The 13,168-nt window shown below is 43.8% G+C and overlaps 2 protein-coding genes across 4 annotated transcripts in view; one reads left to right on the plus strand and one right to left on the minus strand.

Moving 5' to 3' along the window:
• SVOPL (SVOP like) overlaps positions 1–5,646 on the plus strand; it is a 30,646-nt gene extending 25,000 nt beyond the window's left edge. Inside the window, exons 13-16 of one of the 2 annotated variants that reach the window (XM_034779129.1) lie at positions 1,581–1,662; positions 2,859–2,948; positions 4,113–4,226; positions 5,505–5,646. In XM_034779129.1, coding sequence (XP_034635020.1) covers positions 1,581–1,662; positions 2,859–2,948; positions 4,113–4,226; positions 5,505–5,516 — 298 coding nt within the window. In that variant the 3' untranslated portion in view covers positions 5,517–5,646. Of the gene's footprint in view, positions 1–1,580; positions 1,663–2,858; positions 2,949–4,112; positions 4,293–5,504 lie in introns of those variants that run through there. The other variant, XM_034779120.1, reaches the window with a different exon arrangement.
• A 3,763-nt stretch (positions 5,647–9,409) lies between these two features.
• The window catches only part of TRIM24 (tripartite motif containing 24), a 138,014-nt gene continuing 134,255 nt past the window's right edge, over positions 9,410–13,168 (minus strand). For both annotated transcript variants that reach the window (XM_034779081.1, XM_034779075.1), the window contains exon 19: positions 9,410–10,168. In XM_034779081.1, the coding sequence (XP_034634972.1) occupies positions 9,959–10,168 (210 nt within the window). In that variant the 3' untranslated portion in view covers positions 9,410–9,958. The remainder of the gene's footprint in view (positions 10,169–13,168) is intronic.

The following is a 13,168-nucleotide window of genomic DNA, read 5'->3' on the forward strand; positions in this document are numbered from 1 at the left end:
CCCCCCCACCCCTAACCGCCCCCCCCAGACCCCTACCCCCTATCCAACCCCCCTGCTCCCTGTCCCCTGACTGCCCTGCCCCGTATCCACCCCCTCACCCCGACAGGCCCCCCCAGGATGCCCACACCTATCCAGCCTCCCGTTTCCATCCCCTTAGTGCCCCCCCCCAAACCTCCGCCCCATCCAACCACCCCCTGTCTGCTGATTGCCCCCTGGGATCCCCTGCCCCTTATCCAACCCCCCCCCCGATCCTCACCCCCTTACCATGCCGCTCAGAGCACCAGGACTGGCAACCATGCCTCCCAGTTGGAGCCAGCCATGCCACCACGCAGTCTAGAGCACCAGGGTAGGCCAGCGGCTCTCGCAGCTGCACTGCCTGGCAGGAGCTTGCAGCCCCGCTGTCCAGAGTGCTGGCAGCACGGTGAGCTGAGGGTGCGGGGGAGGGGGGGCAGCAGGGGAGGGGCTGTGGGCTAGTCTCCCCAGCCAGGAGCTCAAGGGCTGGGTAGGACGGTCCTGCAGGCCGGATGTGGCCCACAGGCCATAGTTTTCCCACCTCTGCCTTAGACTAATAATCCACCGTGGGGTTTGTGTGTGTCTCCCCTAATCAGGATGAATTAGCAAGATTTGACTGTATTCACTACATAAAGACTGAGTTTAAGTGATTTACAGGCTCCCCCCGTGAAGTTGGCAGAGCTTGTCAATTTTTTGAAGTGGACCAGGACTGCAGCTAGGGCTCCGAAATGACCCTTCAGCTTAAAGGTTCCCTTAAACTCACCTTTCATCTGTGAGGGACCGCCATGAAGCACAGTAGCTAATGGTCTGCTTTACTGGTGCCTGAAAAACAGCATAGGGAAATTTTATGTTCATGTTTGAAATGGGGACTTTAAAACTACTAGCATCACAGGTGCTAGAACTAGTGGTGCCGCACCCCCTGGCTTGAAGTGGTTTCCATTATATATAGGGTTTACAGTTTGGTTCAATGGCTCTCAGCACTCCCACTATGCAAATTGTTCCAGCGCCCCTGACTAGTATAATTTTCTTCAAACTTGGCTTGTTGCATGGATGGCAGGGAAATTTAGAAATCAAGCCAAATTCAAAGTTTCTAGCCAAATCTATGCAATAGTTACTTGAATGCAAAATTCTGATTGGAGTATCTGGGTAAAGTACTTTTCCAGTGGTCCGATAAATCAAATACCTGAAACAATTATGTTCAGTCTTCACCTTTGGGCTGAAACCAAGCATAGAATTTGTGAAGGTTGATAAGGAACTGAGAAAGAGGGATAGGACTGCAAGTTAGAACCAGTCTTAACTCTAGCAGATGCAACCTGACGTGCTATAATGAATATATAGATGTCCTCTCTCCCTTGGCGAAGAAAGTCCCTCAGTGTGTATCATCCACCTTTCCTTGCCAATTGAATGGATAAAGGTTACATTTGTCATCTATTACATTTTACTTATGTCTTATTATATTCTTATTTTGGAGGGAAGTTCCTTAATGCAGTGAGTAACCACTTGCTTTGTCTGTGTTTAATAACTGTTCACTGATGCTAGTTCCATACTCTCCACCCCGTTCTCCCTAGTACGGGTCTGATCGGTTTTCTCTTCATGCTGCGTGCCTTGGTAGCAGCAAACTTCAACACCATCTACATTTACACAGCAGAGGTAGGTCCTTCTGAAAGTTCCTCATTAAGCTGCTCTTGCCAGAAGCTGGGAACGGGCGATGGGAATTACCTGTTTTGTTCATTTCCTCTGAAGCACCTAGCATTGGCCACTAATGGAAGACAGGATACTGGGCTAGATGAACCATTGATCTGATCCTGTATGGCTATTCTTATGAAGTGTATTAAATGAATAAAAGCACATTTGCCTATTCTCAGGAATTTTCCCATGTTACTCGGCTGTGGCAAAGTTACTGTAACTATATGATTATCTAGGAGTCTGCTTTACTATCTCTGTACCATTAATAATTCTGTATATCACAATTGTGCTTATAAGAATGCACCTGCAGTGCATAAATATATTAACCTTTTGGTAACTTAGAATTGTGGGAGTCCATTATCGGATATGGATGTGTCAGAAACCATTAACCTGAGAGTGTTTAACAAAAAGGGACAATGAAGCCCATCCAATGCCTGGAAAATGCTTCTTGAGACTGCTCCCCTCGCAGAAGGAAAGCAGTTGGGGAATCCTTCTCTTGGAGTGGCTTAGTGAGACTGAAACCCCTCTTGGTCCTTCTACAAACATATTTCTAACCAATAAACTACTCAGCCCCCGCCACGTTATGCTTTAACATATGCCTATGTGCTTTGCTGAAACAGGGCCTAGGCACGGCAAAAAGCATAATCCTTGGAGTCTTGGCAGTTCTTTTTAGGTTGCTTTTTGTCTAATACATGAGTAAGGATTCAAAGCCCCAGACACTACTTTTCCCTTTCTGCCAGATATGGAGTGTGGCCATGGAAGCATCCCCAATATCTCTGTTCTGCAACCCTGACCTTGAGCAACCACCTCTAAGGCTAAGGGATTAGTTTAGTGTCTGCTCCAGCTTTAATTGGACTAACCCAGTGGTTCTCAATCTATTTACCACGGTGAGCTGCATTCAATATGAATTGTATGGCCCCGAGGATATCACATGGGCTGCAGCTGTGTGCTGATTGGGCTGCAAGTGGCTCATGGTTTGAGAACCACTGGACTAACCTAAACTGATTCAATAGGGGAGAGAGAGAGAGAGAGTTGGGAGCCTTACTGCCCTTTGAAAATCTCCCCCTACAAATGTCTTTTCTTGTGCAGTGAGCCTCCATGAACCAGTGGCATGCCATAGTTCTTTCTGGTACTGAATTAAGCCCTTTGTCTTGCTATAGGTTTACCCTACTACAATACGAGCTCTGGGAATGGGGACAAGTGGTTCACTATGTCGGATTGGAGCTATGGTGGCACCATTTATAGCACAAGTAAGATGCTTTTCCTGTTATCATCCTGGTATGAGGTGGCGGTTGTCAGTGATGGGGAATGGAAAAAAAAAAAAAAGCCCTAGGCTGGTATTTCTTCAGCTACCTTGGAAGAGCTTTCAGCACTGGCCTTTGTTTTTGTGGGCACAGTTCTGGTTTTTGGTAAACTCTATGCCCAGTGTTGCCCTCAGATGCACCCACAGATCTCCTGGAAGTGCATAGGTCCGTGCACACACGTGTACATACTGACCTTTGTTTTTGCCAAGACATTAGGTCTTTGATATTTATGTGGAAACTAGGATTCGATATGTGGTCATTGCCAACAATAGACCCACATCAGTGGTGGCTCATGACTTTGACAGGTGAGACACAAATCACAAAATGGTTACATTCCCCCAATGTATAATTTAATAGCTATTAAAAGCTTATCTTATTTATAATGTAGTAGCAGCAGGAGGACTTGGGAGCTGGAGCTGCTACTCAGGCCACAACGGGAGGTGGAGCATGAGGGGGGCTTAGGAGTGGACAACAGCTGTTGGTATACATGCATAGTTCCCTTGGGGCTGTGGACGCACAGGCCCCAACCCTGGCCCCTGCCCCTCTCCTTGAGCCTGGCCTCAACTGCTCTCATTCCCCAGCTGTGGCCTCTCCAAGCAGTGGTTACCACAGCAATTCTGATAAAATGACTCTTATGCTCAGTAAATTGTCATGGTAACAAGGCAGCTTCTTGAGGCACCGTTCACTCTCCCAACATTTGAGCCTCATGCAGCACCACGTTCGTCAAACTTTCTAGTGGTGTGTGTCGCTATGCGTGGATTGTGACATTTATAGCAAATCATAATTTGTCCTTAAAGCTGTATATATTTATCAGTTACATGAAAAAGAATATGCAAAAATGTATTGTGTAGCTTTTGGGAATTCTTGGGTAGCCTGTAGCTCATGGTGCTGGGTGGCCAAGCTGCTCCTGACCTGTATAAAGCTCTCTGTACAGAATGGAACTGGTTAGCATGTGTTACACTTTTTGGAAGCTGTTAGAACAGCTTGTTTTCTTGGCTATCATTGAATCCTTTAGTCTCTTGTCCATTTCAGGTCTTGATTCCTAATGTGCCCCGTGACACTAATCTTGTATTGCAGCATCGAGCTGATGCTTGAATTGTTTGTTTGTAGGTTCTCATGAGTGCTTCGTTCCTCGGGGCCCTGTGCCTTTTCTCAGGCATGTGTGTGGTGTGTGCCATCTCTGCCTTCACTCTGCCCATAGAGACCAAAGGAAGGGCGCTCCAGGTGTGTAATAGCTCGTTTCTGACACAACTACAGCTTTGTCCACATGAGAAAATGATATTGATTTAACTAAATCAGTTTAGAGGCTCCTAAAACCATCATCTCCTATATCCATATAAAGCATGCAAACCAAAAGTAGTGTCTTTACACACACAGGTTGGACTGCTCTACCTAAACCCTTGTCTCTACTACAAATGCTTTTCCCTTATAGCTATACTGGCATAGCTTGGCTGCCAGAGCACTGTCGCCATAGCTCTTGCCACCTGAAGGGGTTTTTCTCTTGGCAGAATACCACCACCCTCCCAAAAAATCCAGTTTCAGACAAGGACTTAAGGTTGTTTGTTTAATCTGCCTCTGTGGTAAAAGGCAACCCTGTGCAGGCTAGCATACTCTTTAAACCCTGAAATGGTTGGTATTGCAATAATCAAACAAAAACACTCCAATAATTTGCATTACATGTAAGAGAAAAGCTTTGATCTATCTATAATTGACTTGACCTTATCTAATGGTGACCTAGATAAATGGGAGTTTAACTGACTGTTTAATGAGGTGGGCTCTCTTCCTTGAAACTGGACTGCATTCTTGTGAGCTAATATCACAGCTGACGTTTCAATAGACATCATTTTTGCAGACAAGATCTATGACCCTGATTCTGCTACCAGTTATACTTTTCACAAAGGATTAGTCCAATGGAGGTTAATTGGAATAATCAACTATGCAAAGTTACTCGGATTAGGGCCACAGCCTTTAGTTTCAGCAGGGAGGATGCCAATGCTTATGCATGTGTAACTTTGATGTTAATAGGAATAATCAAGTATGCAATGGGATTACTTCTGTTTATAAAGTTACTCATAGCTTCAGAATCTGGCCTAATGAATGCATTGCCCCTCACTCTCTGATAGTACGGCTAGGGGGCCATATAAGAACCGAGATTGTAAGCACACAATGACATTTAATCCCAAGAGTCAAGTTTTCAGGTGGCAATGTCTACATTGTGCCTTCCAAATCTGCTTTGTAGTGGTGGTGCAGCTATATTTCAAGAGTAATTTTAAAAGCCAGCTCAATGTTATTTGAAAGAGCTATAGGCTGAAAATATCCAGCCTCTGCATCAGATTCTAATCTTAGAACAATCTCAGAATAGCGGATGGGTCGTGCAGATACAAGGCAGGATTTTTGGACACAAAAAAATTTATCTGAGAGCAGAACCTGCTCCTGGTCCATATGCCCCCATTCTTTGTTTGACTCTGCATGCCTCTGCATTTTTATCTTTCCATTTTTTAGCAAATGAAATGAATGAAGACACTCAAAGTTGGTTCTTGTGGGAGAGAAAAAGGAACCTTTCAGCAGTTGCTGGAAAGAGGAGGTATAATCACTGTTGAAGAGCATACAAGCTACATGCTATCTACAGGATGCATTTGGAAAAACTGCTGGGTGCATGGTCTTTCCTGTGATTCAATAAATAGATTTCTCCTTCACGCCTGAAGCCTCTTTACTATTCTCAGTATTAGTCCTATGCCACAAGATGGCTACTAAAATACATGGGTCCTAGTCCCCTCTTGGATTAACTGGTGTTGGACAAGTTGGGATGGTGGTGTCATACCTGCATTACAGCTGGACTAATGGTGAGGGTGTTTTTCCTTCAGGAGTGGAATATGGTTTTTGCCATGGCAGTGTGGCTTACAGTATGTACATACTAATCAAATACAACAGCCCTTCCTCGAGGAAAAAATACCCCCATCACTGAGACTGACACACAAAGGCATGTTTCACCTACCTCACCTTGCCCTCAGAATGAGGCTTTCGGGTGATTGCTCTGGCCCTTACACTGTTCTCAGGACTAGAGTTGGCTGCAATTTTTCCATTAGGAGAGAGAGAAGCTGGCAGCTTTCTATCAGCAAGCAGGGATACTAGCACAAAGCTAGGTCTCCCCACTTAAAAAAAAAAAAAAATACATCTTCCACTAATGGATATTTCTGTAAGACTGGAAATTTGTACAGAAACCACTTAATACAGCAAATACAAAATATGGTTCTATACAGAAGCTGGGTGAAGAGGGCAGCTTTTCAGATCAGGCCCCCAGAATCTGCATAACTGTGGTGGGGTTGTATGCTAGATCTCTGAAAACTATAGTGGTTTTTAAAAATTCCAAAGTCATTCATCTTTTCAAAACACCTGCATTTCATTACTGTGAAAAAGTAAAGCTTCCATTGGGCTGCCACAGTCTGTGATAGACTGAGGCTAATGGACACATTCAGCATAACAGTAACGCTTTAGAATTATTTTAATCGTCAGTGTGTAGGGGAGTATTTATCAAAGGGATAGGCTAGGGTTCAGTTAATGGACCACTGGGCTCAGGCAGGAGTCCTGATTTCTAATCCTGCCTCTGGCACAGAGCTGCTGACTCCTTGGGAGAGTTACTTCACCTCTTTCCCCCCCCCCCCTCCCCCAATGGTCCATCTCAAAGTGTGGAGAGGAGACTGACAATTAGGTGTTAGAGATGAGTAAGCTACTATTACATTGCCAGCGGACACAGGCCTCACTATGGAAATACAATCTTGAGCTGATGCATCATGATATGAGAGAAGTACTCCCTTGCATTAGTAGTGCTATTGCACATGCAGAATTTGGGCAGAAATTAACTTTTTTTTGCACAGAATTTCCTTTTCCTCCACAGAGGCTGCTGGACCTGACAGCACAGCTTGCAACTAGAAGACACTGCCAGGGGAAGGGACTGGGAGCTGGGGGGCTCCCTGCAGCTGCAATTCTCAGAATGCCCTGAGGAAAGGAGAGTAATACCCATAGCCCAGCGTCTCTATTGTGTACCTGTAGAGTGCTGCCTTTGCCTTCCAGCATAGCCTCTCTCCTGAGGCAAGTTGTGTTTTGCAGCCACTTGACCAAACAGCAACCACAGGGCAGGGGCCTAGCCACACACACTAATTGTTTCAGTACAACTGCATATAAGTGTATACATCTAGGACCAAAGAATATACTTACATGATGGGGAACTTAATCCTAGGAACCGGACTCTGAAATGAGCTGGGGTTGGTGATGAATAATCAGCTGAGTATCCATGAACTCTCAGTGCAACACTGTAGCCAAAAGAACTAATGTGATGCTGGCTACATAAACACGGGAATAGAGAGGCTATTTTACCTCTACATTTAGCACTGGTGCAACCATTGCTGGAATACTATGTCCAATTCTGGTGTCAACAATTCAAGAAGGATGTTGACAATTGGAGAGGGTTTAAAGAGTCAAGTAAATGATTAAAGGGTTAGAAAACAGACTTAAGGAACTCACTCACTGTAAGTAAAATAGATATGACTTAGGGATGACTTGATTACAGTCTCTGAATGGGGAACAAATATAGTAATGGGCTGTTCAGCCCAGCAGAGAAAGGTATAACATACTCTAATAGGACGACGCTGAAGCTAGACAAATGCAGCCTGGAAGGTGTACATTTTTAACAGTGGGTAATCTATCAAGGGTCATAGTAGATTCTCCATTACTGACCATTTTAAAATCAACATTGACTGTTTCTCTAAAAGATCTGGACTATGAATTAATTTAAGGAAGTTCTATGACCGGTGTTATACTGGAAGTCTGACTAGATGAACACAATGGTCTCTTCTGGCCTTGAACATTAATAATCGCTTCCCCAGTCCATCCTTTGCCCTCCATGGTCACACCAATTTTCAATGAAATTAACAAGGACACGAAGGGTGAGTTGACTGATGTACAGTCCTGAAACCTCCACGCATCTGAAGAAGTGGGTTTTTTACCCACAAAAGCTTATGTCCACAAATCTGTTAGTCTTTAAGGTGACACCCGACTCCTTGTTGTTTTTGTGGATACAGACTAACACGGCTACCCCTCTGATACTTGTAAATTTAAAATCATTGATAATTCACTCAAAATCAGCCCTCGCCAAACTCCTTTGTGATTGCAGCCGCCCTACACTCCACTCTGGAGAACCAAAATAAAAGTAACAAAACAGGCAACTATTACTCTAAAACCTAAACTAATTTTAAGGACAGTTTTTCTGTAGGTAATTTCCTAGATTTTTAAAAATAGTTAATGTTTACTTTTAGCAACCCCCCTCATGTATTAGGAGGGTTTAGAACCCCCAGCAATAGAATACATACTGCTACTACTACTTGGGCTCTAAGGTAAGAAAGCTCTTATTCCAGAGGGGAGGTGACCCTGCCTCTGCCCTTTTTCCTTCTCACTTCATCCCTGCTGCATATCAAGGGCCTGCTACAAACTTCCTAATATTTTATAATGAAAAATGGCAGGTAACCTACAGAGAAAGGGGCACTACCAGCCACCCTTCTACTAAGGCAAATACTACTTACCTTGCTATAATGCCCACCTTTAGTCGGTTTCTTCCCCTCACTCCAGAGCAGTGCCACCACGTAGTCATCAATGTTTGTGGCCAGCCTCTAAACTTCTGTGGTAACAACTATCTTGTACACTGGAGCAGCAACCTATCTGTGCTATACAGAACATCACAGCTGTTTGCTTACCTGCAGTATTGGTGTAGACAGCTACCATAGTGCTCTACAAATGGGAATAGTTTGGATAAAGCTGCGCTTCTGAAGTTCAGTTTCCACATAAGACCAACCTGAATTAGGGCTTCTAACTGGCCTGTGGAGCACTCACAGATAGGTGCCTTTGAAAGAAAATTGTACTTAGGTAGGTGGTGCTTTGAAAATAACTGCTTGAGAAGGGAGCATGGGTTGACATATTTCACAAACAGTGCAACAAGAGGGCTAGTGAGGTAAATGGCATGGAGGAGGAGGAGAGCTGAACAACAGTGTCTCATGCTTTCCAACTTGAAGAAGTATTGTTATAGTGATGACTCAATCATCCAGGAGCTATCACTACGACCACCTCTATGAAAGGAATGAGAAATGCAAGACTGCATTCCAAAGATGACATTTTCAGAAGTTCAATAAATTGTCTAACCAACTTTAGGTACAAGTAATCATTCCTTCCTTGCAACTATGCCATTAACTTCCATTAGCACATGTACATTGAATCTGTCTTATCTTGTTTAGAGGACATTTCAGAGACATTTTAGTGCATCTCATTGCAGTAATGCATACTGACCAAGAGAAATCCAACTGCTGGGATAAAAGGAACAACCTTCCTCACCTATAAAAACATCCCAAACAAATCCCTGATTTTTTAAAGTAGATTTTAATACAGCCCTCCCTTTACATTTTAAATCACCAGTAACTTCTTTAGGGGGCAACTACACTTCCATTGTACCAGTCATTCTCCTAGGACAACAAAATTACACCATGTGCTTTCATGGCTTGGGGTTAAGTACAGTACAAAACAAATTATGGCCAGCCACATGCCTTTGGTAAAATTAATGTCTGGTGAGAATACATTTTCTTGAAACTGAGAAAGTCACACATTGAATTCATGTAACATTTTAAAGTTTAATTCTGTACAAATTCTTTTCTTTAAATGAATTTGAGCAGCTGTTATTCCAGATCGCTGTTTTAATGACGTTCCACAAGTAGGATGCAAGGACTGAACTTCAGAGAACAGTCTCTCCAAATGCCTTGATCCCTGGTAGATTTCTGTTTTAGGGGAAGGGTATAAAGTCTAGTAAACATCCACAAATTACAGGTCAAAGTGGTCATGACTTTTCCTCTTGACAACTGACAGTTGATAAATATTTGTCTAGTTTTAAAAAATTCATTCCAGTACATGCGACTCATTCATTTAAGCAACTGGCGCTCCTCTCCTTTGAGGCGTTTTTTCCTGGGCTGTACAAAATCATCATCAGAGTCATCACTAAATTCTGGATTCTCTCTCTCACTCCGACAGTAGGGTTGTATAGGGAATTCTCTCTCCGGATAAAGGGTCTTTAGGAGTTCTTCAAAGTAGGCTTCAAGTTTCATGCCAGCATCAGCCACTTCTGAATCAGGCTGTTGGGTGAGTTTACAATAATCAGTGCATCATAAAATAGTTTGACACTTATAGCACCCAAAGAATCTCAAAGTGCAAACTCCTAAAATCAACTAGCAATAAGACACAGACATCTCTGGGACATGGTTGGCAAACAACCAGCACACAGAACTCTGCAAAAATCAGTGCTAGAGGGGAAATTTTGGCCAAGAACACCACAACTAATTCCTTCTCTTACAAAACTGACATAAAATCTAATGTTCAAGATGGACAGGATCATTGGTTTAAGATCTCCACTGAAAGACCCACTTAAGAGATCATACATGATATAAAGTTTATCCACTTCAGAAATGGAAGGGTTTGGTCAACTGTGCCACTAAGACGACAGAGTATTTTGTACCAGATGCTTTGACTGCTATGCCATTTTTCTGGCCAGTGGAATTTTTTTCCCGCCTCTCTCACACACACAGCAGAATATAAAATGTTACTAACATAGATGATTATACCTTAGCACACTAACCAGCCCCAAGGTGTTTCACATCAGCAGCCCTGGCCAGCTTCCTGGTTTAAGCAGAGGCTAATAGCTAAAGCCAGTTCTAGTCAGGTCTTCCCTCCTTCCTGCTAGAGCTACCCTTCCTTCCTGCCCTACATGGGACATTTGTCCCTTCCCCAGAGTTCCACCCCTCACTTCAAATGAGGAATCAGCAGATGGCTAAGAAAGCCAGCAGTGGCCAAGGAGATCTTGGTATAGCAGTCAGAAGCCACAGTGTACTTAAGAGATTGACTGAAGGGCAGGACAAGGAGGGTGGGGAATGAAAGGCTCACTACTCATTGAGGGGTCAGGGAAGGGAGGAAGGGCAGTGGGAAGGATATTATTCTGCAGATAGGAGGCAAAAGGCAGTGAGTCTAAGACAGGTGGAGAGAGAGAGATAAAGAAATATATAACTGTTAGATAAGTGTGCATAATAATCTTTTAAGAAATGAAAATAGGATTTTTTCTGTTTTCTGTGTGTGTCAAGATGACAGCTCTCAAAACTCTGCTAAAACAACTTTCAAGCTTGTAAAAAATCAGAAAGCTGGTTTGTCTCTTATCTACAGTGGATTATTGGTTCGTGTAGATAACAGGGCAAAGCAAACCAGACAAGGTGTGAGATTTACTAGCCAGGTGAAGATCTTGGACTAGGGAGGATGGATACTAACTAGACAGAACGGGTGAAGTCCAAGGTCACAAGATGAAGATAAGAATAAGACACATGAAAGCAATGAAAAGACAGCTAGATTGAGTAAGGAGTATGGTAGCAATGGTTAAAAAGACAAGAGATACCAATTAGAGTTTTTGAAGGATAAGTAAAAGATGTACTAGAGTTAGGATAGTGCGCATATGAAAGTGTTTAGAATAGAATGTTTACAGATAAGGAATTTTAAATAATTGGTGCCTGTATGATGTTATGAGACAAGGTATAAAGGACATGTGGAGCAATGCAGGACCCCTACCAGATTGGACCAGAATGGCTCTGATGAGAACAGAAACAGACTACCTGTGCCACAGGACTGGGCAACTGATCATTGCTGTATCCTGCTCTCATCTGCTTTATTTATGCTCTATACTTAGTTAAGATAGTAATACAGTGTCCTAAAATTTTCTTAAAGTTTTCAACTAATTAAGCTTAAGTAACTGGTGTGGATTGTGCCTTTCACCAAACAGACAGAAGCCATATTAAATCTGCTCCTATCCATTTCCATAGAAGAAATGGTTACTGACTGTAACTGCACTTTGAGATGTGACGCAGATGTGTATTCCAAGTAGGTTTGTGCACATGCTGGAGCCAGAGACTTTTGCCTAGCGGCACCCGTAGAACAAGGGCGCTCATGCTTTGTGCTTGTAGCCCCTCCCTTGGCTATATGAAGCGACAAAGACCGGCCCCCCCTCAGTTCCTTTGCATAGAATGTTCGGGGGAAGACTGATGCAGAGGCGACGGTGGGTGGATTGTGGTATACACGCCTGCATAATATCTAGAAGAACCACAGTTACCGCAAGTAATCGTTTAGTCTTCTTTGAGTAGATGCAGACATGTATTCCAAGTAGATGATTAGCAAACCCCATCTGGAGGGGGGGGGGCTTAGCGTCCACCTGAGCAAGGATTGCAGGACTACTCTTCTGACATTAGTGTCTGCTCTGGAAGAAGCAGTGATAGCATAATGATCTGTCAAAAGTATGCACAGACAACCCTGTGACCACCCTACAAATGTCCAATATTGAAATGTCATTGAAGAACACCACCAAAGTTGCCTGTGCTCTCGTCAGATGCGCCCAAATCTACTGAGGGGGTGTAACTGATGCTATCTCGTATGCAGTATTGAAGCAAGATATTATCGATCTAGAGATGGTCTGCACAGAGACCGCTTGACCCTTCATATGGTCTGCATATGATATGAACAGGGCAAGGTGAAGCACAAAACTGTTCCGTCTTGTTCAGACAGAAGGCTAGACAGTGTCTAACGTCTAGTGTATGGAGGCATTGCTCTTCTGGGGAGGAATGCAGCTTGGGGAAAAATACAGGCAAATACACTGCCTGGTTCAAGTGAAACTGAGACCAACTTGGATACAAAACTTCAGATGTGGCCAAAGCATAATCTTGTTCCTGGAAAACTGTGTGTAAGGAGGACCAGCCATAAGGGCCTGCAACTCTCTCACTTCCTGGCACAGGTAATGGCTATCAAGAATGCAGTTTTCTGGGACACGAGGCAGGAAGCAAGAGGCTTACATGGAGGCCCCATCTGACCCACTAAAACCATGTTCAGGTCCCACAAGGGGCAGGTGGAGTATTCCTTTCAGAAATCTCATCACCATGGCATTGGAGAAAATAATGGACAGGCAAGATGAAATGCAGATATTGCTTCCAAGTACATTCTCAGACAACTGAGTGCTAGGTCCAATTCCTGAAGATGCAAAAGGTACTCCACAATGTCCTAGATGGAAGCCTCTGCCCAGTGGGTCACACGAGCCAAGGACCACACAG

The sequence above is a fragment of the Trachemys scripta genome, chromosome 1 (genome assembly GCF_013100865.1).
Source record: "Trachemys scripta elegans isolate TJP31775 chromosome 1, CAS_Tse_1.0, whole genome shotgun sequence".
In the NCBI taxonomy this organism is placed as follows: Eukaryota; Metazoa; Chordata; order Testudines; family Emydidae; genus Trachemys; species Trachemys scripta.